The sequence below is a fragment of the Erithacus rubecula genome, assembly GCF_903797595.1.
Source record: "Erithacus rubecula genome assembly, chromosome: 8".
Classification (NCBI taxonomy): domain Eukaryota; kingdom Metazoa; phylum Chordata; class Aves; order Passeriformes; family Muscicapidae; genus Erithacus; species Erithacus rubecula.
In genome coordinates, this window is record NC_136659.1 from 3,260,920 (window position 1) to 3,288,544 (window position 27,625).

At 45.8% G+C, this 27,625-nt stretch overlaps 2 protein-coding genes across 6 annotated transcripts in view; both read right to left on the reverse strand.

The window, feature by feature from the left end:
• The window catches only part of VWC2L (von Willebrand factor C domain containing 2 like), a 43,544-nt gene extending 18,276 nt beyond the window's left edge, over nucleotides 1–25,268 (reverse strand). Inside the window, exons 1-4 of one of the 4 annotated variants that reach the window (XM_079310621.1) lie at nucleotides 24,761–25,268; nucleotides 22,198–22,664; nucleotides 6,581–6,710; nucleotides 938–992 (exon numbers count right to left, since the gene is read on the reverse strand). In XM_079310621.1, the coding sequence (XP_079166747.1) occupies nucleotides 967–992; nucleotides 6,581–6,710; nucleotides 22,198–22,608 (567 nt within the window). In that variant the 5' untranslated portion in view covers nucleotides 22,609–22,664; nucleotides 24,761–25,268 and the 3' untranslated portion in view covers nucleotides 938–966. Of the gene's footprint in view, nucleotides 1–937; nucleotides 993–6,580; nucleotides 6,711–22,197; nucleotides 22,775–24,760 lie in introns of those variants that run through there. The other 3 variants (XM_079310618.1, XM_079310620.1, XM_079310619.1) reach the window with 3 other exon arrangements.
• A 918-nt stretch (nucleotides 25,269–26,186) lies between these two features.
• SPAG16 (sperm associated antigen 16) overlaps nucleotides 26,187–27,625 on the reverse strand; it is a 354,438-nt gene continuing 352,999 nt past the window's right edge. For both annotated transcript variants that reach the window (XM_079310616.1, XM_079310617.1), the window contains exon 16: nucleotides 26,187–26,697. In XM_079310616.1, coding sequence (XP_079166742.1) covers nucleotides 26,516–26,697 — 182 coding nt within the window. In that variant the 3' untranslated portion in view covers nucleotides 26,187–26,515. The remainder of the gene's footprint in view (nucleotides 26,698–27,625) is intronic.

A 27,625-nucleotide genomic window follows, 5' to 3' on the forward strand; every position in this document is an offset into this window, starting at 1 on the left:
TTGTGTGAGCACTGAGCTGTGGGATGGACTTAATCACATGAAGTGCTGCTCAGTTCAGGGCTGTTTTGTTCTCCAAAGGCTTTTCCTCTCCCTTGTTGCTCCCAGTCTCCCTTTCTCTGAAACTTCACGATGTGGCAGATTCAACTCAGCCCTCCCTGATGCTGTCCAACACCAGGATGGCTAATTTTGGGAGTTTGAACTTTTCCAAAGCTTTTCCCTGTTATAGAGGCATCTTCCAACAGCTGTGACCACGGGGAGCAGATCAATCTTGAGTCAGCAGGGCATGTAAGTATCTGGATAACCCAAGTGCTGGAGATTTCCAAAGCAATGGAGGATGTAGCTCTTGACAGATGCTCTTGTGTCTAATTCTCACCAGCAAGTTCAGCATCTCCATGCCTTTAATCCCTTGGCCTGAAGTGATCAGATGGATGAGCTCCACTGAAAATCAGTTTCAGGGAAATGACTTCTCAAGGAACAGTAAAGCAAGCACTGGAGTACTTGGTCAGGTTGGTGTCTGCCTGGCCCTAATACACCTCCTCATTTTCAGTCTTGAACTTCTACCAGCTTTCAAATCAATCCTTTCTTTCCTCTGTTGGTAATCACATCACTGCTTTAATTGAGATAAAAGGGCACCACAGCTCACACTCCTGCTGGTCATCACAAAGTACATTATCCAGTCCTTCCCGTGGCCCCTTGGGCTGACACCTGAAGGGGGTGGTGGCTGTGGGGGTGGCCAAGTGCCCCAAAAGTTGGCTGCCATCAGTAATTCACAACCATGCAGGGTGATGTGGCTATGCTATGCTACTGCCTCCAGCTGCCAGGACCTGGGGAGAGGATGGTGGAGTCCAGCAAAATCCAGCATGGGGAGGGAGCACTTCTTCTCCTTGGCTGGGCACATCCCCTTGCATCTGTACAACCAACCAGCACATTGCATAAACTCTGACTGAAGGGGGTTTAAGTGCAATCTTAAAATCTGGCCATTTCAGGAATTTCTGAAATAAATTAGAAGAGGAATTTTATTTAGTTGGTTTTGTTTTGTTTTTTTCTCTAAAGGGATCTCCCCATGGCTCCAAATCACTGTTTTCCACAATGTAAATGAACATGAAGCCTTCTCTCATCCTCTTGCCACATTTTCTGTGTTGCCTTTATCCTCCAACTGTTGGATATAACCAAGTGGCAGACAAAGCATCCTGTCCCCAAATCCTTCCCTTTTTTTCCTCAATCTTTTAGTAATTTTTTTCCATGCTTCCTTGATTTTTTTGTCACTGATCAAGTTGGAAGCAGAAGCTTTCCAAAACAATGACCTGGAGCTTCAGCGATCCACATCTTGCAGATAAATAACAAGCTACATTTATGCAATAAAGCAGCAGCACTGGATTATTCCATATTAAAACCCTGGCACTTTTCAAGACAGTGATAATTTGGAACAACAGAGACCATGTGGGGAAGGGTTTTGGTCAGTACTGGTTACCAGCATGCACTGTTAATCCCTCACCTTCACCTATAAGAATTTACATTGAGATGGGGCATTTTGTCCTGCAAAATCCCAAAGGGTTTTGCAAAGGGGACAGCTCCCATTGCCCTCCCAGGGCAATACCTGGGCAGGGCTTTGCCTGTGCCCTGACTGCCTCCTTCTGCAGCATCCAGACATTCCTGGGACATTTTGGGAATGGAAATGAAGTTCATGAACCACCTCTGAAGTGGCTGGGCAGGACAGGAATAGCCAGACACCAACTGCCCCAGTGCCCACAGCACAGCTTTTCCAAAGGGACACCTCCTGGGCACTCCCAGCTTTCTGCCACTCAGAAATAATGCATTTCTTCACAGCACTTGCTAAGAAAAGGCAGCCTTAAAGGTCTGCCCTCAGGTGTTATTCTACACAGAGACATGCAAAGCTCACTCAGGGACACGTGTAACATGGATTTGTTTGCCAAATGAAAGGCTGGGAAACTCCTTGGGGGGTTCCTGAGCAAGACACACTGTGTTACATCAGGACCAGGCTGGGGTGCAGAATGCTTATTTCAAATTAACTCCAACAGAGAAATAATGAGCAGTGAGTTTATATTTCAGTAAATTAAGAGAGAAGCTTAGGTAAAATGTGGGTTTATATGGACGGAAATAAATTATTATTTACTCACTTTTGTGCTCATGCTCTCAAATATGAAGACATTTGTAGAGATTTATTAATATTTATAGCACATTATAATAAAAACCCATGAGAGCTTTGCCTGAAGACATGCTATTTTACCAAAGTAAAATCTGTTGAAGGTCAAAGGGATCTTTTACTTTTGTGTGGATGGCAGGATCAGCCTCTTTATTTGGAAATCTGTATCAACTGTGATAATTTAAAGCTTTAATTAAAGACTCAGTGACAGATTATCTACAAAATGTCTTCCTGCTGCCCAGTATTCCATCAAGAATGTCTCTAGAAGCCCAGGCTGAGTAAGCACACTTGCCAGGAAATACTTCACTGTGGACATGTTAGTTTTTATCTGGCTTGTTGGGTAACAAATTCTTTTGTTGAGGATTGATGACAACAAAAATTTAATTAAGAGGTAAAACCAGACCCCAACCCAAAAATTTGTATTTGTTTTGTTCATCCCTCAAGAAAATGAAACACAGGGAATTTCTCCCTTTGTGCACTGCAGTAGGTGAGAGCTGGTTGGAGCTGGCAAAGCACATTTAATCTGGATCATAGATTAAACCAGATGAAGCAATATGAGGGATGACACACTGGGGATGCTACCTGTCCCAGCATCCTGCACCATTCCCAGGCCACACCTAAAGGGTTGAAGGGAAGAGCTAAAACACACACATCCCACTACACAGTGGATAGGTTGATGGGGAGGGACAAGCAGAGGTGTGGGAATGAAGAGTGCAGGGTGAGGAGAGAAGGACCCAGGAGCAGCACACAGGCACCTCTAGAGCCCTGGCCAACGGGAGCATGCACACCTGGGAATTTTGGCAGGTGGAGTGGGTGGATGTTCTCAGGGAAGGCAGCAGAACCTGGGGCAGGAGGGACAGCAGTGATGGCACCACAAGCTGGACTCTCAACAGTGACAGACCACTCTGTGATCCTGCAGAGGAGAGAGTTAACAGCAGTGACACACTTCTGTCTGGAGAAGTCAAAGGCACTGGAAATAACAACTTGGGGCCATAATTCTGCAGTTGTCACTACCAGGAAACGTGAAATCCAGTGACCTTTCATCTCTGTGACAGAAATGCTGTGCAGCACCTGGAGCCATCGCCCTTAAAATCCACTCTGACAAACTGGGTGATAGGACACCAAGGAGAAAATGTCCTCTGCCTTCCTCAGCCCCAGAACTGAGCCTGCCAGTGAAGTTTGCATGCTCCGTGTAGAATGTGGTGTCCCTTGCCAGGGACCTTGAATGAGCTGCTGTGGTTAGGGAGGCATGAGGTAGCCATTGCATTTCTTCAGCCAAGAAGGAGCAAATCTCCAAAGCCATTTCTTCACACTGCTCTTAAATGATGGGACAGAAATCAGTATTGGCTTTCTGTGAATTTTCAGGCCAGGAATGTTAGAATCAATGAATTTTTGCATTATCACAGAATGATAGAATTCCAGGCTGGTTTGGAATTCTCAAAGAATGTCCCCTTCCACGGGCAGGGACGTCTTCCACTATCCCAGGTTGCTCCAAGCCCCATCTAACCTGGCCTTGGACACCTCCGGAGATGGGAAAGCCACAGCTTCTGTGGGCAGCCTGATCCAGTGCTCACTGAATCACAGCACTTCTGCCCTTGGCAGCACGTAATTAATAAGGTTATGAAAATCTACCTGACTGTATGGAAAGAGAATTATTCTCTCATTAATAGCAGCAACAGCTGAACAAGCAGGCAAGCCATGCTCCTGGGAGAGTGCAGCAAATTATGCAGGGCTGTGTTTTACCTAAAATGAGGATTTTCCTTACTGAAATTTTAAGGAGTAGTTTTTGAATTGAGGATTTGCACCAGAGATTACTCCCCTCCCCCCACCCCAACTGTATCCCTTGAGCTCTTCTGTTTGTCAGCCTGAAATTACAACCACAAGAAGTAAAATCTTTTCATCACACCATAACATGGCAGTGTGTCTTCACCACTTGGGCAGAAAACAGAAGCTACTGAATGGAAGGAAGAAACCAAATAAATTTAAAAAGGCATGTTTCAGTCATGTAAGTGGGTCTGTCAGCTTGTGTTATCTTCATGCATTTGTAAAACTGAGCTTTAATTGACTGGCTGAAGTGGGAGCTGAAAGAAGAAAGTTTGGTCTCAAGATGAACACAGAGCTGAAAACATTGTGCTCCTCATTCATTAGGATGTGTCAGAGGGATTCAGATGGGAAGAGACACAGGAATGGCTGCTACTTCCACTTGAATCTCCCAAACTGTAAGAGAAAGGTGAACGGTGTGTGCCACACTCAGCCATGTCAAGAGCAGTAACCAACTCTGATCATCAGATTCCCCACGACACAGGAACTGCCTTGGTGCTCACTAATTTCTATCACTGTGGGAATCCCTTCATTACATTTGGAAAGGACACAGCCAAAACTGCCAGCTTGGGCCAACTATAAGGCAGCCAGTCAGAGCAGTAGGAAGGAGAAAGCCTTTCCAGCTGAGGGGTCTCCATCCCTAGAGCCAGGCTGGGACAGCAAGAGGGGCTCAGCTCTCCCCACAGCACCCCCATGCTCCTCCATCCCAAGGAACAGCCACAACTCTCCACTGTCTGAGCTGTGCTGCATGCCCCAGAAAACAGGATGCCCAAGGCATCCAGGCTGCTCTGAAGGGGATGGTGAGAAATCCATCCCTGCCTAAAACAGGTCTCAGATGTAAAGCTTTATGTGCATCCCTGACAGATGAGCAAAGAGAGGAGTGATTTGCTAAAACCATGGATGAAGCTTCCTGGTTTCCCTGTGAGGGTTCCAATCACTTCACTGCGTCTCATAGTCCATTCAGCACAAAGATGATCTTCCTTCTGTCCTGTCCTTGTCCCCACCAGCAGGAGCTGCTCTTTCCCTTTCTCCCTAGTGTTTGGGCTCGCTGTTCTGGGAAGAAATACACTTCTCCCTCCTGGTCACTAGGGGTGCTGGGGACTGCAACACAGAAAGCCACCAACCCCAAAGGGGGGTGTGGAGCTGGGGGAAATGGTCATGGTGGGGAAGGGTTGGTAGGGAAATCCAGCAGTTGCTGGACCCGTGTGCAGGTCCCTCTGAGCCTGCACTGCTGGCAATACTCACAGGTCGGATTCATGCACTGCAAACTGGATGGGATGTGCTGCCACAGCAAACGAGGGGATTTGTGCCCTACATGTGACAGGGACACAGAGGTCACACACTCCAGAGGTGTTTGCTGAGGTGTCAGTGGGTCTGAGCTCAGTGACAGCCTGGTGACAGCCAGTGGCACCCCGAGTCACCAACCCAGGGCACCAATCCTGGTGAATGTGATGAGAAACCTCACACCCAAACACAGTGGGCTGTACACAAAGGTGGTGCACAGAGCTGGGTAACAAACCTCTCTTCTGAACCCAAACAATGAAAACAAATCAATGAAATTTCCTATGCACATTTTCTGCTTTCCAACAGAAACACAAAACTCAATGAAAATCTGACAAAAATACAGATACAAACCTCAGGATTTCAAGTAATATTTATGGCACAGTTTCCCAAATATTTTTTAATTTTTCAAGCTCCTTAATTAAAGTATTTTGTTTCCAACTCTTTGCCTTTACTCTGTCTTACAGAGCAGAAAATGTGTTGAAAATGTTATTTCTTTACCAACATTTTCATTTAGGTACAAAAGCAACCATTACTCTTATTTCAGCAGCAGTGATGTATGTAAGAGCAAATATATACGGATAGTGAATTCTAAACACAAGGAGATGAATCCAAGTAGCCATTTCTTACATGTTTAGAAAGCTGTGAAAATGTTTATGTGCAGCTGCCTTACCTTTTAATCTGTCTTCACATCTACATTAGGAGAAAGGTGCATTTTCAGAGATGTATGTGAGTACAGGCTGTGGTACAAGACTGGGGAGACCTTTTTGGAAACAGATTTATTTTCCAAAGAGGTCTTGCAGTCTTTCCAAAACATTTCTTGAAAGTATTGATGAAACAGACTCTAAATCATGAAATCATCTCAGCAGGACAATGAGGGCCAGTGCTACACACTGACTATAGCACAAAACCAGCAGTGTTCTGGGCTTGGTGGGTGTCTTTCTGGGAACAGGAAAAGTTCTTCCATTGATTTTGGTGAGCTTTCCCTTGGCCTTTGATAATAGCCATTGGTTTCTTATGTAGGGACAAAGACCCTCTCTTTTCTCATGTATTTGATTCTGTCAGAATAATTTTGAGAAAAAAACCAAAGACATGAAACAACAATCACTTATATCAGGACTCAATCCTACAAAACCTTTGCCAAGCTGGCCATTCCATTGACTTCAAGGAGAAGGCACAGGCCAGGAAAGGCAGTTTAAATTTTCACCCCAGGAGAAGGACCAGCCCCTGCTGGTGAAAGCATAGCTCAGTAACAGCATTTCAATCAAACGTTTCCTTTATATCTCTGTTAAAGCCAACACAGTTCTTTCTTACCATTTTTGCAGACAGGACAACACTGCTCTGGTTCATAGACTGGGTTGACACACTCGGGGACTGCGCAGTCTGCTACAACACAGTGAACTTCATTGCTGGGCTCGCAGCGACACCATTCGCATGGCGAGGGCTAGGAACAAATCTCAAATTAGCCCGTTGCCTCCCGCAGCTCACAAGTTAGCAACATTCCCATCTTGCCACAAGATAAACACATCAGTGTTCAATACCCCTTGACTGAGTCATTCATCATGGGTGATACAAGTTAACCTCTGGCACAAAAGAGCCACAGCTGAAATAGGCAGCCACAACATCAGAAAAACAGCCAGCCTCAGCCTTGTTTTCCCACACAGAGGGCAGGGTCTTTTAGGACTTCAGGTCCCTTTGCCAAAAAATACTGAGCTGAAGCCTCTAGGCTGCACCTTGCTCTACCCATCTGTTTTATGTTACACATGTGGCCAGAAGAAGAGCAGGATTTGTGGAAGGTCGTGAGTGGTGGTTCATTCCAGGAAGGGAACACAGGCTGATTTTCCAGGCCATACCCATCTCTCATGTACACCCACACTGCCAGCCACTCCCAAGCTGTTGGAGAGGTGCTGCTGGCATGGCCTGTCCATTCCCCAGTCTCCTGGGGTGTTTTCATTCCCTCTTTTCAGGGCAGAGGAGAATAGTGTTGCTCTTGGAGGGGCAAACCCATTTTATTCTGTATTTGTGCAGCACCTGCATCAGAGGTTTGTCTCCTGCAACACAGCCATGAGTTCTCAACCTGGCCCCTCTCCTGCTCTCTTCAACAAGGTTTGTGAGCAACAGGCTCACGTAAAATACGTAAATAATGAAGAGACTGAGTAATTCTGCTGAGTCAGGGAATTCACGATTAAAGCACCCAGCTAAATGGTTTTGTTTCAGCACCATCAGTCTGGCCAGGAAGCTCTATCCATCTCCAAATTGCACAGAGTTGTTACTGTCTCAACCTTTTAAAAGCTGTGAAAATCTGCTGAAAACATAGAAAGGTCAGTGTTTTAAGGTTCCCAGTGACTCATGTGTGTGCAAGTGTCATGAAAACATAGCAACAGAGCTAGGAAGAAGAATAAGACGAGAACTGAAAGGAAAACAACTTCTTTTCAGTACCAGTAGGTTCAGTATGTAACTCCTAGTTTCTCAGCATCCATCACTAGCATTTCAAAGACTAAACAGGAAAAAACTCCGCTTTACGTGAATCTGCAGCTATGGGAATTCCTCAATATTAAAAAAAATATTCCTCGACATTAAAAAATAAAGTGGGATGCAAAGAAAGAACGATTCATCCTGATGTATTTCAGATCCCAGTGATGGGTAACTAATTTCTACAAGACAGATACAACCTGTGAGCCCTGTTTTCTGGCATGTGAGAAGCTCTTCAGTTCACCTCTAAGAAGCTCCATGTGTCTTGAGTCGAATAATTTATTCCCAGGAAATTCATTTCTACCTTAAAATGCACTAATTAAAGCTTCCCTTGCTTTGTCTCAGCATCTGCAGTCTATAATTCCCATCACCTCTCATTTGCTCATGGCTTTGGCAATTTAGATAAAATCAGCGCTCCTTGAGCAAGGGAAGAAGTGTGTGGAGGTGGAATTCCTCTCTCTAATTATCGTTCCTCTTTCAATCCTGCTTTGATTTCTGTCTGAAGCACCAGGAATCTAAATTCATTTGACTGACATTTCTTATTCAAGGCTATTTAATAAGAAGAAACAATACAGAAGAAAACAGACAGAGCTATTTGCTGAGGGATCAATAAGAAAATTGCAGCTTTGTTTTTACTCATTTTAATCACTAATTATATGGAGCAGGAGAACTAGATCTTGTGATTTGTGGAAGTTTTCACTGACGTCTCCTCCAGGGGCTGTACCCATCCTCACTACTCCAGTGGCTGCAATGCTAAGAAATATGTGATGCTTTTCCAGGGCTGCAGCCCAATCCACAGCTCAAAGAGGATCAGCACAAGCAGAAGCTGCCCCTGAACGACTCTGCAGCTGAGCAAATGAGACATGACACACACATCTTCTGCCTCAGCCTTGGTGGTGCAGCCTGAAAATGACACTGTAATAAACCAGGATGTTGCCTGATGCTGGAAGCAGCTTTCCAAGGAGGTAGAGCTGCACACAAGTAGAGAAGGAAGGCACATCCTGGCAGAACATGGAGTGAGCAGCCATCAAATGAAAAGGCTGCTTTAGCATGAACCAGACCTTTCCCTGCCAGCTCCTCCTCCCTGCTGTATTAAGGTCAAGCCACTTTGTCTTGTCACCAGGATCTTCCTCTGCCCAACCACTTTGATCACTTGTCAGTGCCACTTACCATGGGGGACTCCAGCCCTCCTGACCACTTGGTTTATGAGAGCCTTGGCACTTTCTTCCATGGCGTGTGCTTTGGGATCCAATCTGCAATTCCCTGCCCATTCAGAAAGGACTTTGCCCCAAGCACACTTGAGATGAAGTGTTTTGAAACTGTCATCTGCAGGCTCTGCATCTGAGCTGTTACTTTCCCTGGTGCTATGAACAATTGTGGAACAATTCTGGGACACTGGCCAAAAAGTCCTCAGTCTATTGGTACAGGCAGCAGGAAGACCAAGCAGCAAAATGAAAAACTGAGAACCAGTGAAGAACAGGGAACCAGCAGAAGATGTCCTTAAGTTTTGTTTCCTGTTTCCTGATTTAAAGATTTATGCCCCATGAAAGAGGGGTGGTTCACACTTTTGTAGCCACTAAAGTTCAAACAACAGTTCCAGAAAAGGAACCCTCATCTCTGCTGAAGAAGGACACTGAAGAAACACAGAGAGTTTTCTGGAGTAGGAAGGAGAGAGGACACTGTCCCACATGGACAGTGCAAATGCTTCATCTGTGCCCCTTAAACTGATATTCTGGAAATAGTGTTAAGATTAAAGGATTGCAAAAGGTGGCAATTAATTTACTCCTGTGTCCAAGACAGAATAATCTCTCAGAAAAGGGAAGGGACCACTAGGGAAGGACTTATTAGGCAGGATTTCAAGAGCTGTTGGTGAAGAAACATTCTCTCCAAGGGAGGTATTCTCCCACTGCCCAAAGGGAAAGGGTGCTCAGGATGTGCAGCCACAACACAGCTACACATCCACACGACTCCATGCTCCTGTACTGCTCAATATGATTTCAGAAATGGCTCTATCAGCAGCAGACTGGGGCCTTCTGTAGAAGATACCAGTCAGCAGGACAGTTTGACTTGGCCAAACCAGTGCAAAGCACTGAAATTCTTTTTACCTCATCTTCACTTCTAATGGGGATGACAGCAGTGACCCTCAGAGCCAGTGGGCTGATGCATTCTTGGATGTTGTTGTCAGCATAGGGGCCAAGTCAAACCAAGCTGGTGGGAAGCAGATGTGGCCAACATCTATTCACCACTCAAGGGCTTTTAACAGTAGCTGAAATGGGACACAGAGCACAGGGGACCTTCTCAATCTCTGCACTGAACCTAATCTCCCTCTCCTTCAGCCAGTCACTTCAAGAAGACCAGAGCAGCACAACCCATTCATAAGCACCCCTGAGATCACAGCCCAATTTCTATTTCTCTTCTTTCAAGGAGGACTGTGAGCCCAGGTTTGGCTGGGAGGGCAGGTTCAGTCCCTGCTTCTGTGTGGGATGGCCCCATCACACCTCAGGATGGCCAGAGGAAGGAGCTAGCATTCCTTCTGCTGTGTGGCTGGAAAACCTGAGTCTCAGGTGCTGTCAAATGGGAAACATCTGCAATCAGCAGAGTTTGTTAACAATGCAAGAAGGAAGGAAAATTAGAGCAGAGAATAGAAAATACACACGGCTAATAAAGATTTTATGTGTGCAAGCACATAATGATAAACTTGATAGACAATATAAACAAACACATGAAAAGGCAGCAAAGGAAAGAGAATGAAAAATAAGATACACCCTGAGCAGGAGAAATTGGGGAACTAAACAGGATATGGGTGCACCACCTCCTAACCTTCACTCACACCTATACACACCAGCTCCCCACTGCTTTCACCCTCTTTTTGGAAGCAAATGCCAGCACATGTAGGAATTATGACGGCTAACATCATCTAGCTACTCCTCTCTTACGAGTTGGGCACCACATGGGTCCCTCTTTAGTCAGCTACAAGGTTTCAATAACCCCCAGAAATTTAGTAGCTCTGAGAGGTCTGTTAGTGAGCAGGCCCTCAAGTCCTCTAAAAGGACAGGTGGACAGACAGAGAGCTCACAGGATCAAACTATTCTTTAGGGAATAGCCCACAAAACTGATTATACTCAAACAAAAGGAAAGGTGGAGAGAAGAAAATGGAAATCCTAATTCAGAACTCATAATGTTTAAATCTACTCCTTTAAGCTTTTATATACTGAAGAGATCTGAATCAAACTTTTTTTTCAATCACACCAATAACTGACACACAAAACTTCAAGATTTGAGGAAAGATCTTGCAAGAAGTGCCTCAGTCACCTCATTTAGTCATAGGAACTCTTCTGTTCCAAGTACTTCCTGAAGCTCATCCCCATATTTCTCCCTTAGCTCATGCCTTGTCCATAGGTACAGCACTTCAGCCACCCTTCTGCTGCCTCAAACATGGGAAAGGCTTTTTTGCACCATCACTAGGGAATATTGTATCATCACTGTATCATCCCTCAGAATATTCTCCCTCAGTGAATGGAGGAAGCCTATCTGTACCTATGAAACACCATTTTGCAGTTCTCCTCTTGCCTGCCTGCCTGCCTGCAATCAGGATTTCTGTGTCTTTGTCTGCTTGTCAATCACTCTTAGCTGCTTCTACAAAACCCTGAGGATGACATCTGACTGATACTTTTTCTTCACCTGTTTGTTCTGTCAGTCAACAAGAAGCTGTTTTCCTCACTTTTTGCTCTGCTGCCAGACTAACTGGTTTCCAAGTCACCCAGCTCAGGAGATGTCTCAGACCAAGTTTTAAGGCTCCAGTTCCCTGTGATCAGTTGAGATTCTTCCAGCTGGCTTCACCCAGACCTGGGATTTGAGGCTTATACCCCTCCAGGAGCTGGGAAAATGCTGCTCATTTTCCAAGCAGCCTTCCAAGACTAAAGTGCTATTTGGCACCTGAGTATTTCAAGAGTCAGTGGATATTGTATCATTAAAACTGACTGTACAGGGACCTGTTACTCCTGGAGACCTTCCACTCCATGAATTTAGAGGCCAGCTCCTCCAGGCATGTTAAGCACAGCCATTTCCTAACACTTTGGACCTCTCTTCACTTTTCCAAGAAAAGGCCTTGAGTTGTGTGTCATTTTCTTTGCAACCTGGTTTTCAGCCTCATGGAAGAAGATTTACATCTTTTCTGGAGCCAGGCTGTTCAAAGCCTGAGATGCAGTTATCAGGCTTTGTTGTGCTGCTCTCTTCCCACTCCTTCCTACAGCTAAGTCTGAAAAACATCCTTGTTTCTGTACAAGCCTGTCCCCTAATCCCATGCTGGAAGGCTTCATCTCACTGACACAGTCCCATGAAATGGTGCAGAAGGACCATGTTCTCATGCTGCCTGATACACAACAGCCCTTCCCAGCCACAAACAGCTCCTACCAGACAGGAATACCTCACTTTTCTTTTGGAGAACAAAGTAAGTGTTTACAACCATCTCATCATATTACAATGCACCTACTGATCATGGTGCAGAGACTGTCCAAGTCATTGGAAGCCAATCCAAGTATTTCCACTGAATTGAGTATACCTGTTACTGGGGCCTGTGGTGTCCTTCAGAGTCAAATAGGTGAATTTACAACATGGCCAGAATGACTGGAGAAATCTGCTTGGTTGACTGGAAGACAAAGAGGGGTGTAATCACAAAACTAAGCCAGTGGGCTTGTTTTCTGAGCTTTGGGGAAACCCAAGGAGCCATCACAGCAGAGCAAAGGCAGAGGAGATACCAGGACTCTCAGTACCACTGCAAACCAAAATCAGCTCCCAGCTCCTTCAAACACCAAAAAGGATGTGGTGTGTAAGCATGTTCCTCTTCTAGGTGATACCGCAAAGGGAAAAAATGCTTTTCATGGCAGTTTTACTGAACCTGGAATGGAAATGCTTTCTCTCTCTTTGAGACCACATTAGAAAAGGAAGTGCCAACACCTTAAAAACGATTTGCCATCAGCTGCATTTCTGCTGATGCCAAGGGGTTTTGGGATGCAGTGGATCTCACCTGGCACTTCTGCACACCCTGCCATAGATTCAAATCCACGAGCTGTGCCCACATGCACCCCCTGCCTACATGTCTGGATGTGACCCATCCCCTGTAAGTGCTGGGCTCCAAGGAAAGGAAAACTGAAAACTATCGCTGCTGTCAATCTCTCCCTCTTTAAGTTTTCAAGAGACTCACAAAGATAATCCCTTTCAGCCTCTTCCCTCAGACAGGCTGGACTGATGGCATCCTGCTCGATGCAGACAAAACAGCAGGAAAAGCAGAGCGATGTAGAGTGATGTCTGTCAAATTGGGCACTTAGATCTTAAAAGGAGCTGTAACTTTTAATGACGCTAAGGACAATTGCAATTCTGATGGAAATTATCTCTGTAGCTGCAGTTTCAGGTGGGGAATTTCTTGGCAGGAAGCAAGAAAGGGAAGAAAGTTGGAAAGGACCTGATGAATACCTGGAGGCAAAAATGGCTTCTGCATTTTGGCTGAGGTGGGGAATCATAAACCAGGGGAGAGGAATAAAAAAGGAACAGGGATAGCATTCATCAGAGATACTCCTGGAGGGGAAATTAGAATCATTTTCATTGTTATTGAAATTGCCTGTGATCTCAGGCAGATTAGCAGAAGATTGCAGGAAAATTCAGAGAGCTTTCAGCTGAGAAATTTTGCAGGTGCCAAACTTGTGGAGAAGGAGCTGGTGAACAAGCCCCAACTGAAGGTGAGACTGAAACTTGCCCACTTCTCTTTTGAGCTGCTCACTTGGCAGTGTTTAAATAACCATGTGATTCTGATTTGTGCTAAAAATTTGTACCGATACAAAAACCCACAAAGGGAAGAATTTCTCTTGTATTTAATAAAATAAAAAGCAGCCAGCCAGCTAGTGGAGATACAATGTCAATTATACTACAGAAACTGTAACCAGTTGGATTTTCCATAGGTGGAAAGGTGCTCAAATAAACAATGCGTTGAGTAATTACAGGCAAGCACACTCACTGAAAACACCATCAGGTTGCAAATTACTTTGCAACAGAAAAAAACTACTAAGTCATTAGATAATTTATCTGCAGTGAAAAAACTGGAGCTACATCCTACTTATATGGAGCACTAGTGATACAAATCAACTTTGCCATCCAAAAATTGAAAAATGCTTGCACCACACTGCAGATTGGCAAAACCAAGGACCTGGCTTCTAAGAAGCAGCAGAAGCAGATGCTGAGATCCTGTTTTTAAGGGAGCTCTCAACACACACAGAAATATTGCTAACATAAAAGCTTTTCCAGCGTGCTGGTGACCAGGCTTGGATTCTGGAGATGAAAAAGCACAAGGATGCTCTAATAGCTCCAGGTTGTGTATTCCTCACCTTCCTCATCCCCAGGCCATGCCTGTCCATAAGCAGAAACATTATCCTTGCCATTCTTTTGTAAACTTTCTTGGGGATCCCCACAGATCAGTGAGGCAGATGAGGGGCACAGAAGATGTGCCTCATCCTGGGTATGCTGGACCCACATCTGATGAGTCAGGGTTGGGATGGCTTTAGGAGCTTTGTACTCAAAGATTTGCTCTGTGCCACACAATTGGATGAGTTTAAAAGGCTCCTGGAACCATGTCTGGATCTGAAGAGCGACTCCTCCATTAGCTGATGAGACAGACAACCTTGAGCTGAGTCCTGGCCCCTTTTCCACCCGAGCTGTGTATCTGCAATCTCGTGGTTGCTTTTTTTCTCCCGAGAGCAGTAGCAAAGCTCTCTGTAAAAACATGACTTTGCATTTCTTCCATGAGAATGCTCTCTTTGCTTTGATGTATGTCTCATTTTATTCCTTACAATAGTTGCACTTCACCTACCCTGGGGCTGAGGGGACTGGAGCTCTCTATTACTTTGGTGATAATTTTTATGACTCGATTACAATAGTTTTTTAGTTCAGACATGCCCAGTGCCCAGGAAAGGGGACTCCTGAAGGGTTACAGATATGACAGATGGGACTGTGGCTCCAAAGTGTGAAGTGCAGCTTCGTTCATCAGACACAGACAAAATATCTGGGTGTGCTTCACATTTGTTAAGCTCCTTGTAATACCAGCAGGGAAAGTGAGCCTTGCTGGCAGCTTTCAGCTCTCCATTCCCTTCTTTTGCAATGAAGGAGCCATATCTAGGAGCAGGGAGAAGGGAACAGAGGACCTGGTCAGAAAGGTGATCCCTTTTACATGTGTTTTCCCTATACCCGAGCCTGGTGTTTTCTCCTTTGTCCACACTGAGAGCTGGGAGAATGTGGCAAGACCAGCTCCATGTAAACACTGATAAAACACTGGATTTCTGCTATTGAGGTAGGGAGGAAGGTATAATACATCCATACATCACTGGGCTGAGATGTGGATCTTGGTCCTGTTCCTTCTGCAGTTGCCAGTGGTGCCTGGGAGGTTTCTGTCCCTCAGAGGATGTCATCATTTGGTTATAAGCACAGGCTGGGAAGGATGTGAACTGAAAATGGGTTTGACTGGGTTATCTGTGATGAGAGAATACACTGGGGTCTGCTTACCTAGGGAGCACACTGGGCTAACCCTAGTCACAAAGGTTCTGCTGACTGGGATGACCACAGTTAACAGACTGAGAGATTCCCTGCCCTCAGGAGCTGTTTCAAACCCTATTGCTTCTCCAAGCACACTGATTTTACTGTAATTCCAAAGAATTACCACTGGTATTATCACAGAACAGAGTAAGGAAGCCTCACGTATCCTTATTTTGAAACTACTCTGAGCATTGTCTCTACATAACTTATCTAATTATTGCTTTTTAAAACAGTAACTAGAATAACTGGCTGATTGAGCATTTTTTAATGAGCACATTCCAGTGGCAACAAACACTTACCTGCACTTCCCCTCACTCTGTCAGGAAATAGTTTCCTAAAAAACCTTCTCACCAATGAGCTGTGAATATTTCTTCTTCCTAAGCTGATGACCTGAGGATCTCCTGCTCACTAGCCCCACAGAAATGAACAGCTTGGGAGAGCCAAGGGATGAGCAGTTCTCTCCTTGGCCCCACTGAGCATTGTCTGGCACAATAATAAAGCCTCAGACTTGATTTTACCACTCTTGGAAGGAGCTGGTAACACCTGCATGTACTACATATTCCATTTTCTTAACAGTAATGCTTCAGCAGACATGGAGGGAGGGCAGGGGAAGTGCCAGAGCTTCTCTTCTGGCTGTGCAGATATTCCCTCTCCTTCTGCAGCTCCCTGGACAGCCCCAATTCTGGAAGCAAGCAGAGCTGATAGGCTTTTTCCTGGGAGTGAAAAACTGAAAGCCCAGCTCCAGCTCTGGCAGTACAAATATTGGGAACACATTAATTCCTATGTCACATTTACTGGAAAAATAGCAATCCCTTGGGATTGTAGGTACAGGCCGAGTTCTGCACTGGGCTGCTGCACCATGACTAAAACTGGGGGCTTGTGCTCAGCTCCTGCTGATTCTGAATTGTGAGGTTGCTCAGTTTTGGGTCTCATCCATTTCAATTGAGAGCTCTGAGACAGTTTGTGTGTGGCACAGCCAGCACCACTGGGCTCTGAACTTCTGGGCCCCCCCATGTATTACTGTGCTCCAGGGAAGAAAATTCCATGGATTTTTTTTAGCCAAATTCTGAATAAAGCCCACCTTCTTTCACTTATTGTAACAATGCATTTGTGCATAATGTGATATATATATTACAGAATCAGTAACTAAGTGCATAGCATAATTTTAAAAATAGGTTTCACTATAGATCAATATGTGACAGGCCTATCTATTTTAGTATGTTTTCTTGGTACAAATTATGACAGAAATACAGTAAGTCAGTAATTTTAGATTCCTTTGCATAGACATTGTCACTGTAATTTTGCCAGGAGGGAGATAATAAATCATACTTTTCCATCTGACTGATGTTCTGTTTCCCCTGTCTGATTTCAATGGCTGTATGCTATCTTCAGAGCTGGCATTGTTCATGGCTCCTTTTATTAAAGCACAGGCACGTTATTGAAATTTCTTTTGTATTATGATTTTCTAGCCATATGTGAAATTGCAGAACACACAAGAAGAAGATGGATAAAAAAATAAAAAATCCCCACTTGTTTGAGTCATAATAGGAAGAAAACCCTGCTGCACATATCTTGGAGAGAAAAAATGCCAATATTAAAATGGGGGACCCATGCTGGCCATCTCCACCCAGGACTGCCACACTCTTGTTCCTCACCTAAGAGCATCACCCACCAGTAACACTCTGCAGCATCCCAAGTGCTCCATTCATATTTGATAGGTTTGCACTCCTAGGCTGGATACCTGCTGGTCTGAGCCAGGCTGTTGTTTACACCACTTAATTTCTATTTCTGGCACAGTTCTGGGGGTGGGGAATCACTTTTTGGTTTCACTGCCTCCTTTTCTCCAGCATCAGCATGGACACACTGCATTTCAGGGGCTGAGAGCTGCTGGCATAGCAGCCTCATACCTGCCTGCATGTGCCTTTTGATGAGAGGCCTTGCTTTGTTCTGTTAAATTCAGGTAATTGCATTAATAAAACATTGTAAAGAGCACTAACACAGGAGAAGGAGGTGCCACTGTTCTGAAGTAAAGGTTTCCATAATGAGATGAGAATTAGTGTATGATAATGCCATGCTTACATAGTCCTTCATATGTTTTGGGTTCTGATTACACTCTGAAGAACCCTGCTAGAGCTGTGTCCCTACTGTGCAAAGCACTGTTCAAGAAGACAAAGTCAGCAGATACAAAAACCTTCACTGAAGAATTACAGGTGATTTGTGGACAAAACAAAGCAATGAGCTCAAGGGAAAGAAAAAGAAAGTAGAACTTTAGCAGTGAAATCCTGACTCTTTTGAAGTCAGCAAAAACTTTGTTCTGGAAGGAAAAATTTAACCTTTCCTACTTTTTTTGTTGGTTTTTTTTTTGTTTTTGTTTTTGTTTTGGGGTTTTTTTTCCAGTGTGGAGGAAAAGGGCAATGGCAAGAGCAAGGTTTGTTTTCACACCTCTCTACACTTGTGCTGATGCAAGGGACAAATACTTGGGCATCACCTAGGGACTTTTTCAGTGAGGATAGGTTTGGGAGGAACCAAGGTGGAAGGGGAGAGGACAAGGAAGTGGGGAAGTAACTGGGAAGGTCAGGCAAATAAAGGCAGCAGCAGAGGATAAGCACTGGCAGAGCCAATGGCTGGAAGAAATTGCAGCTCTGTGCTCAGCAGGAAGGAAGACAGTCACTGAAGAGCACCCAAAAATCCACAAAAACACAGTCCAGAGTGTTTTCCAAGCTCAAGTTCCCAACTGCAGGTTGAAGTTGCTCTTCTCACTTGAACATCATCAGGTGGGCCAAAACCTCTTGTGTTCCCACCCAAAGGATAACTCGCCCAATGTTCTGCAGGCTAACACAGACATTTTAATGTCTGTGCCTAGGAAATTCCTGCCACTGCCTTGGAGGAGAATGGCACCACGCTCACTCTCCTCCAGGGACAGGGAGCAGTCCCTGCCTGTCAGTTTAAAATGGAGAGAATATTTCAACATGTCAGCTTGACAATCCTTTGTGAACTGACCATTTATCTCCCAGCAATGGCATTTTGCTAGATATCCAGAGGTCTGCAGAAGGTTATTCTGGATGTGCCTCTGCTGGGTGATGAGAAACATAGGAAGTTCCAAGCTGATAATGGACTTCCCAAACTGATAACCCAAACCTCTTCCAGTGGCTCCTCACTGTGGCTACAAATGCACTTTAACCACGCCATGATTCCATTTCTCAAAGGTGTGTGTGCTTTTCTGCCAGTAAGTCACCCAAGAGAGCAAAAACTAATCAGCACTTAGGGACACTGCTGCCTCAGTGACATTTGCAGGATTTCTCCATCAGCTGCCAATGAACATCCATCACACTGAAGGAACGCTGTCTCCTTAACTTTACATCAGCTGCTGGCTGGGGACACTCACTTAAAACACAAACATGCGCTTACAATAACCAAGACCAATCTCCATTTGCTTGTTCTCTGTCTCTTAGAAGAAAGGGGAGGCTTAACAATCTCCCTGAAAGATCTCTGCTCCTACAGATGAGCTCAGAGCAGTTGGGACTCCAACCTCAACCTCCACAGCTGAAATCAAAGCAAGGATGATGAGGGAGGAAACAGCAGCTGCCAAGTGACCCCCAGAGTCCCTGCCAGACCCCTCTGGATGAAACAGCCTGAGACTTCCAGCACCCTTCAACCTTCCCTGCAGCCACCACTGCTGCCTTCACCCGTGCTCTGAGAGGGTGAGAGACACCACATTCTAGTCCAACAAGGAGAAAAGCAGAAAACAAAATGGGGAAGAGAGATGGATCCCAGTAAAACCCACCAGACCTGTCCTCCCTCCTGCTCCACAGGTATCAGAATCCACCAGGCATCAATCTGTATTTTAGACACATTTGAATCAGAGCATGGTTAACATTAGAGAGACTGTGTTGGCCTTTTCTGCAGGGGTTTCCAGGTAGGACCACAGCCTCAGCCAAAACTAGGGGTAAATCCCACTGGAACCAGGGAATGAGGAAGGCTCTGTACAGGCAGCTGGGGGCCCAAACCCACCAACATCTCCCAAGACCCATAAGAGATGAAGATGCTGCATGAGCCATCTGTCAAAGACACAAAATTTTACAAAAGGATACAAGAAAAACTCTCAATGGGTTTGGATTTATAATTGAACCTCAGTTCAGCATTTCAGTTGTACATGTTAATGATTGAGGGGCACAAGGATAAATATTTGGACAGCTGTCTAAGCTACATGGCTTGTTGGCATGTTTGTGTTTTGTGCTTATGACTGTTATGACTCAAAAAATCAGATGTACAAGATCTGTTCACTAGAAGAAAGCTAAATATTCAAGAAATGGGTCTTTGTAACTACTCTTTTATCCTGAGAGCATCACAGTTACTGCCAGTGGTAATAAAAAAGATTAAATCACATTTGGATTTCTCACTCTAAACCTGAGAAAAAATCTAGAAACAATACAGGAAAATTCACCCAACTGGAAACATCTCATAGATATTGATATCCTAGGAAAAAGAAATTCTGAGAGAAAAAAATTAATCTCAATTTGTGAAAGATCAGGCAGCTGAAATTTCTACAAGATGAGTCAGTCCTGGCACACACACACACAGACACACTTGCAGAAGATTTTTAAATAGAGGCTAATTTCAGCTGAAACTCAGCAGTGACAAGCACTTCTATAGATGACGATTTGGAATCTACATACCAGCAAAAGTAAATCAAGTGGGTGAAAGGGTTCTGAGACCACATAAAACAGTGCCTCTGTTTCCACTGAAAGCAGCCTGGGTTTGAGTCAGAACAGCCTCTCAGCTTTGACTTCAGTGTGTGTGTAATGGATGTGAGAAAGTTTGCAGACCTTACAAATTCAACAGGATGAGGGAAGAGCAGAGCTCAGAGCTTGTAAAACCTATGAACTGCTCAGGATTTCATCTGCAGAAATAGCAGGTAAAAAAAATCTTTATTCTGTTGAAATAAACAACAAAATGCTTGGATGCCTCATAAAGTCAAGACTTCAGAGCAGCAGCTTCCTGAATCTCAAAGTTGTGTCTTTCCTACAGAATTTATACAGTCATAGTTCACAGGTGCTTCTTTTCTCCCCACAAAACAGTGATCTTCCATTGTCTGAGTCTCCTGCAGTACTCTGAGGAAAAAAGCAATCCACTGTTTATTCTAGGCAAACACAGAGATTACCAAAACATTGCTTTCTGCCCTATTCCACAACATGTTGAGCTTTCAGCAAAACACAGGTCTAGGTCAAAAGTTTGACTGTCAGCCAAGCTAAGTGTGAAGGATCACACATTAGTCCTGGACAGAAGGTTACTGTGTGTCAGAGTGGGGTGACACCATCTACTTTGTGCTTCTCAGAGGGTGCTGGAACTTTGCTTTCCACACAGCACCCCAAGTATTTGAATGCAGCAAGCAATGGACCAGATGGCTCCTAACTCTTTCCAACAGCCTTGCTCTCCTGTATTCTGTTTTCCTAGAGTTTAAGCTGTTATCAGGATGAAAAGATTTCTTTCAGAAAAAGAGATTACTATTTTTCCACTTAATTCACACACAAGAGATACTTCAATGACAAGATCTACCTCCCACACTGAAATCTCTTCAAAGAGTCCTTACAAATTTCCGCTTCCTAAAAACAAGACCTTCTACCTCTCACATGAAAACCTGATCACCTAGGTGAGATATCTCACAACACAGCAGTCAAGATGGGACCAGTGATGTGTGATCACGGGATGAACTTGGGCCAGGCCTTCCCAGGGCAAGAAGAAGCTGTTATCTGAGCAGTTCACAAGATCAGCACTTTCACATCCCTCAGCAAAGCAGGGCAGGTTGATCAGGGTGGCCCTCAAGGAGATGTTCCTCATACATTTGCTTTACCTTGTGCTTGTGACATTAAACTGTCTTGCCCAGACTCACTGACTGCAGTTTTAGATGGACAGAAGATAAACATACACCACACATGATAGAAGAAAGGAACTGCTACCTGCTACTTTCTTTGAAAATGATTTCTGTGAAAAAGGGAATTGCCATCTATGCTACCAAGAACTGGTGAAGTACACAGACCTGTATGAAATTATTTTTCTTGCAGGAAAGACAGTAAACTGTCCAAGTGTATAATAAGATCAGGCACACAGCCATGAAGAGTTACAGGCTGTTGTTAATTATGGAGGTTCAAGTCTTAAAGCCACGTGACCTGGAAGAACACACTTGTGTACCTACAGCTCTTACAGCCCCTGATCTTCATTGTGAAATGCTGTTTTCCTTAGCAGAATTGAAAGCTCATTAGAATGAGACCTGCAGGTTGTGTAGTGGTTTTGGAAAATACTGTCTTGTTTTTAAGATGTATTTCAGGATTTCTTTATGATATTCCTTACATGAACTGAACCATTACAATGAAATCCCACACTTCTCAATGCTTGAGATGCTCATCTGCCTAGGAGTTCATCTTCTTCATCCTAGACAGCCTTATCACAGCTGAAATGAAAAGATTAAATAGAGTTTACCATCTACTTATTTGCATGCTCATACAGTTAATGAGTAACAACTCTCAGCACCATGCCATCAAGTTTTTGCTATCCAAATTGCAAGAGGGGTTCTTAAAAAGCACTCAGTACTGGCTTGCACACCCTTGGTAGTCCAGCATGATCCATGCTATGAACAAAGGAGGCAGATGCAGAGGGCTGGCAATTCCCACAGGGGATTTGACTGACTACTGGCCCTCAGGGAGTGTACATAAGGGGAGGTGACAGCTTTTACATGGGCCAGACCTGCATCACAGCTAAAAATGACTTCAATTTCAGCATTCATCGATGGCACTAAGCAAATACCGAGTGCCTTTGAGAGCTCCCAACAAAAATGCAATTCCTAAAGCATACTAATGTGAAATACTGAAGAAAGGCTTCCATACCTTAAATTCCTCCAAGATTTTGTAATTTTTCCCATGATATTCACAAAAGTTTTTCACTTCTTTGCATTCTGGACAGCATCCATTGTGTTCCACTTTTGTGCACTTTGGGTGGATTTTAGGGCATTCTGGTTGATCGCAAACAGGTCCATCCTCAGTACAGACACAGGGACAGTTGGAATGTCCTGGGAAAAAACGTTCTCCCAGTTTGTACACAAAGCCACTGTCATCCACACAGCCCTTCCCCCGGTAATCATCAAAGATCAGATTGTCATTACTGGAGGCCTGGTCCCCTTCATCAGCGGGGTAATCTTCGTGATTGATGGCAGCTGGAGTGACCAAACCAGGGAGCACAAACAAAAGTATCCAGGCTTCATGGATATGAAGAGCCATCCCCTTCCTCAGCTTCTCCATGGGACCTCAAAGCCAAATACAAACAGTTGCTTCCATAGGGAGACCAGTGTTGTGGTCTGAAAACAAACAGCTTGAAGTGAGAAAAAACTCAAAATTCAAGGAATATTGACTTATAAAAGTCATTGTTTCAACCAGTGTCATAGAATAAATCTGAGTTTATAAACTGCACTGACAACTCTCACTGTTTTATTTGAATTAAACCTCTTCTTAATTATGGGTAAAGAGAACACAGCATGTGAATACCTGAATTAGACACACATGCCTGGCAGCATATGACCATAAAATACCTCTGAAAAAATGGTGGATCACAGAATCATCTAATTTTTACTCTCCTCATTTTTGCAGTTGAGTTTTCAGATGCACCAGAAATTAAACCAGCTGCCTGAAATTGCATGGTGATGGGCACTCAGAGGGTTTTGAAGCCAAGTTTAAGAATGGTCTAAACCTCCTGTGGTGGCCACTGTCCCTTGGTGCTACGTATGGAGCACAGCCCACTTCATTAAACCGAGGTGGGAAACCTGAGCTGAAAAATGAGTTAAGCATAATCTGCTGTCAGATCTGTGTCTGAAAGATGGTGCTGGGTTAAACTCGGGCTGTGAGAGGTGGGGGAGTACAGAATCTTATTTACAGCATTTCTGGAGAGGGACTTCCTGGGATACCAACAAAGCCCAGCCTGCAGCAGGTACGTTTAACCCTGACAGAAGCAAAGATGCAATTCACCTGCTCCATTATTCAGCGTTTCAGTAATTCCCAGCAAAAAACCGTGGAGTGCAGGACGTTAAATGCCGGCATAATGCACGGAGCCACTGAAATGTGACCGCCTGATCGAGCTGGAGCCTTTCTAAAACTTCGGGTGCGATGCAGCACGGGCTGTGCTGAAGTGGCGGAGTGAGGACAGATCCCGGCAGGGAGACGGACTGTGACTGACCCCGGGAGAGCCGGCGCCAGCAGAAGGCACAGTGCCGGTGTCTTGGGAGCACTTCTGGCTGCCCACAGTGCCACATCACTGCCACCAACCTGCCCACGCACCAGTGCAAGCCCGGCAGCAAACTGGTTTCTGACCCTTCTTAAAAAAAACCTGGGCGAAGTATTGCAGGAAACTTTTAAATGAGATGAAATATCAGCATTACCCGGACTGCAGAACTACGGAGGTAGATGCTGGCACAAACAAATAAAAAAAAGGACTGTTGGGGTGTGTGTGTCATCCCTTCTTTTCCTCCATTCCCAGAGCATGCACACACAGGCACACGGAGTCTACACAAACATGCATTAACCTACACATACAGGGAGCATTCCCCTCCACCCCTCGGGGAGATGTTTTATATATTGGCATTTTTGGTGGACTGCAGACGTTCAGCAATTAATTGTCCCTTAATTGAAGCAAAAAAGCAGCAGCAGGAGGAGAAAGCTTTAATCCCAGAGAAGCAGCTAAAGGATCCTGTTGACCAAGCAGTTTTTCCGAAGCCACAACAGAGGGAGACACCGGATATTACACAAGATTTATCAAATTCGAAAAGATATCTTCTTAATTGAAATACTAGCTGTGTTTCCATCACAAGGACTATGCACCCTCTTGTTACTCCTATCAGCAATATCTACTCTAACATGCTGTTTGGAAATCCAGCGATTCATGCAGATACGGCTGCTTTGCATAGCTACAGAGCAGAGAATCTCCCCACCTAACGCTACAGGTAGGTTGCAACACTGCAGATTTGTGGGCATTTAGGGGAGAAAAAAAAAAAAAAAAAAAAAAGCAGCGAACAAAGTAATTAATATCTGAGGAAATGTGAAACAATTGTGAGAACCTGCTGGAGTTTGATGAGGAAGCTCTGAAAACAATGTGTGTGTTTTACATATATGTATATAAAAGTTGTTCCCAGATCATAAATAAGAGCACTAGATTTTACTACAGCAGCTGAGATGTCCCACAGCAACTCACAGGCACTCGGCTCGATCCTGGAAATCAGACAGACTGCAGACGTCTTGCACGGACAGATTTCAACAAGTAAACAAATGCTGCTTGGCTCAGAATGAGTTTACAGCTTGAACTTTCTCATCATTTCTCATCCTGAGAGAGGCCAGGATCGTAGGTAAGTCTCCGAAACGTTATCCATCCGCCTTCCCTCACCCCAAGTGAGTAATTCACACCTACCTGATCAGGCTGGATGTGAAAGCTGAGAGGGGTCACAGGCCAACATGGACTGAAAGGTTAGAAACAGATTAGTGAAAGCAGTTCCTCCTAATCACGTTTTCGGTGTTGACTCACGGACAATCCCTTTTCCTCCACCTCCCATCGCAAAACGGGAGCGCGGCAGCCCAGCAACCACAACATGAGAACTGAGCTTTAACCCGGCGATTCAGAGGGAGCAGGATTCGGGCGGTCCGGAGGCTGCGACGCCGCGGAGAATCCCCGGTGCCAGCAGCAGAGTCATCGCGGCGAACTTGGGCTGCATCTCCTCAGGTCTCGGGGCGGGCGGGGGAGAGAAAACAACCCATCCCTGTCCCCTCCCTGCGCCCGGCGGATCTCCTGCGGCTCCGGCTTCGCCTCGGCGGGGGAAGGGGGGGAGCGATGGCGGGTTAGGCGGGAGGCAGGCGGGGGAGGGCGGGCGCAGGAGCCCCGCGCCCGGCGGGCGGGCGGCCCCCGCGCCCCTCCGGGGACTCCCCGGCCCGGGCGCCGGCCATGCCCGCGCCGCGCAGCTCCGCGCTCCCTGCCTGCCCTCAGTAGGATTAATTTGGGTTTTAGAGGGGTGGTGGTTTAAAAAACGAAAAAAAAAAAAAAAAAAAAAAAAAAAAAGAAAAGGAAGAAGAGAGAAGCGCCGGGGGGTAAAACCCAAAAAATAATGCAGGGGCGGGGCGCTCCCGCCTCGGCCGCTGCTCCGCCTGCTGCCGGTTGGGGCGACGGCTCTCCTCAGAGCTGCCGGTCCCCTCAGCCCGGCTCTTCTCGGCCCCGCTTCCCTCAACCGGCTGCGGCTCTCCTCAGCCCGGCTCCCCTCAGCCCGGCTCTTTTCGGCCTCGCTCCCCTCAGATCCACCGGCTGCGGCTCTCCTCAGCCCGGCTCCCCTCAGCTCGGCTCCTCTCGGCCCTGGTCTCCCTCACATGCACCGGCTGGGGCTCCCGTCAACTCGGCTTCCTTCAGCCCGGTTGCCCTCAGATCCACCGGCTGGAGCTCCCACTCAGCCCGGCTCCCCTCAGCCCGGTTCCTCTGGGCCCCGCTCTACCCTCAGATCCACGGTCTGTGTCTCCCCTCAGCCCGGTTCCCCTCAGATCCACGGGCTAGGGCTTCCCTCAGCCCCTCAGCCCCTCCGCGCTCTCCGGCTCCGGCTCATCGCCGCTGCCCCGGCGGTATCCCGGAAAACATCCCCCATGGCCGCATTGTGGAAAGTTCGCCTCATCTTCCCACAGGCGGCTGCGCCGGGGAAGGGGCGCCCCGGCTCCCGTGGCTCGTGCTGCGCTACATTAAAAATCAATCTCCTTGCAATTCGGCTGCGTTGGCATTAGGCGTCATTGTAAAGCTGCTTCTCCAGAAACCACCAAAAGAGAGATTCTTGGTGCTGGGGAAAACACGGTGACAGCAGAAAGAAGGAGAAATTGAGAGGTTTATTTAGATAAAATGCCAAATAATGCTGCGTTTGGGCGAATATTCCCTGAATAGTGCATACACGAGCTATGAAGCTATAAGGCTGCAGTGCTGCTGTCAGACCGCTCTTGGGGAAGGCAATGAGGGCCAGGTGCAGGTGTGTCACCGTGCCCAGGGCCAGCCGTGTCACCGTGCCCAGGGCCAGGTGTGTCACTGCACCCAGGGCCAGGTGTGTCACCGTGCCCAGGGCCAGGTGTGTCACTGTGCCCAGGGCCAGGTGTGTCACTGCACCCAGGGCCAGGTGTGTCACTGCACCCAGGGCCAGGTGTGTCACTGCGCCCAGGTCCAGATGCACACCCTGCCGTCGGCCCCCGCTGACAGCAGGTGCTCCTGGCTGTGGAAGCGCACGCAGCGCACCTCGACCCCGGGGCCGCGCAGGATGGAGAGCTGGCCCACGGCCAGGCACAGCACCTTCACGGAGCCCTCGCTGCTGGCCAGAGCCACCAGGCCACCTGAAACACAAACAAAGACATCGAGGTTGGCAAAGGATGCACAAGAGAGAGGCGCTGTAAGTTTTGAGATGGTGGCTTTCCTGTTTTCTGAGATAACTTAACAGAAAATGTATGGATCAATAACAGCGGGATTGGATTTTGGAGCGATTAGGCCAGTCTGGAGACCTCATGTGCTCCTCACAAGGAGCCTGGATACTTGCACAGAATCACAGAATTGCTGTGTTGGAAGAGACCCATAAAGGGCATGGAGTCCAACTCCTGGCCCTGTTCAGGACACCACAAGGGTCATACCGTGTGCCCAAGAGTATTGTCCATACTTTTCTTGAACTCTGGAACCATCACTTATATTTGGATACAATTATTGAGGGACAGATACTGACACACAGACTGAGCACTAGAGGAGTACATGCTCTCCTAATACCTGGAGGTATCAACATCAGACCATGTTTTTGACACTACTTTTCTTGTAATGCTCTAAGACATGAGGATGTGAGCTTTCAGCTGAATTTCCAGAGGGTCAGGCATCTAACTGAACTGAGTGCTTGTTCCCTTATATCCTCAGGGAAAAAATGATCATGCAATCCTTAGTATAGAGCAGAGTTTAACTGTAGAAAAAATAAAATAAAATCTAAAAAAGTTTCTAAGGAGTTCTCAGTTTCTATGTCCTTTTTTTTGCAAATCAAATGGACTCAGTTTTCAACACTTTTAAGGAAGCAGAATGTGTTTATAACTTTATTATCTTCCTACTTCAATAAAAGCAGAGGTAGTAGCTGGTAAGTTTGCAGCACCTCTTACTTACCCAGCCTCCAGATAAAGATTTGTTAGAAATTAACCATAATAATCATGATTCACATACCAAAAAAAATCAATACATTCATTTCAAAGCTGATGTGGCCCTAACAACAACAGGATCACTGTACTGTCAGTC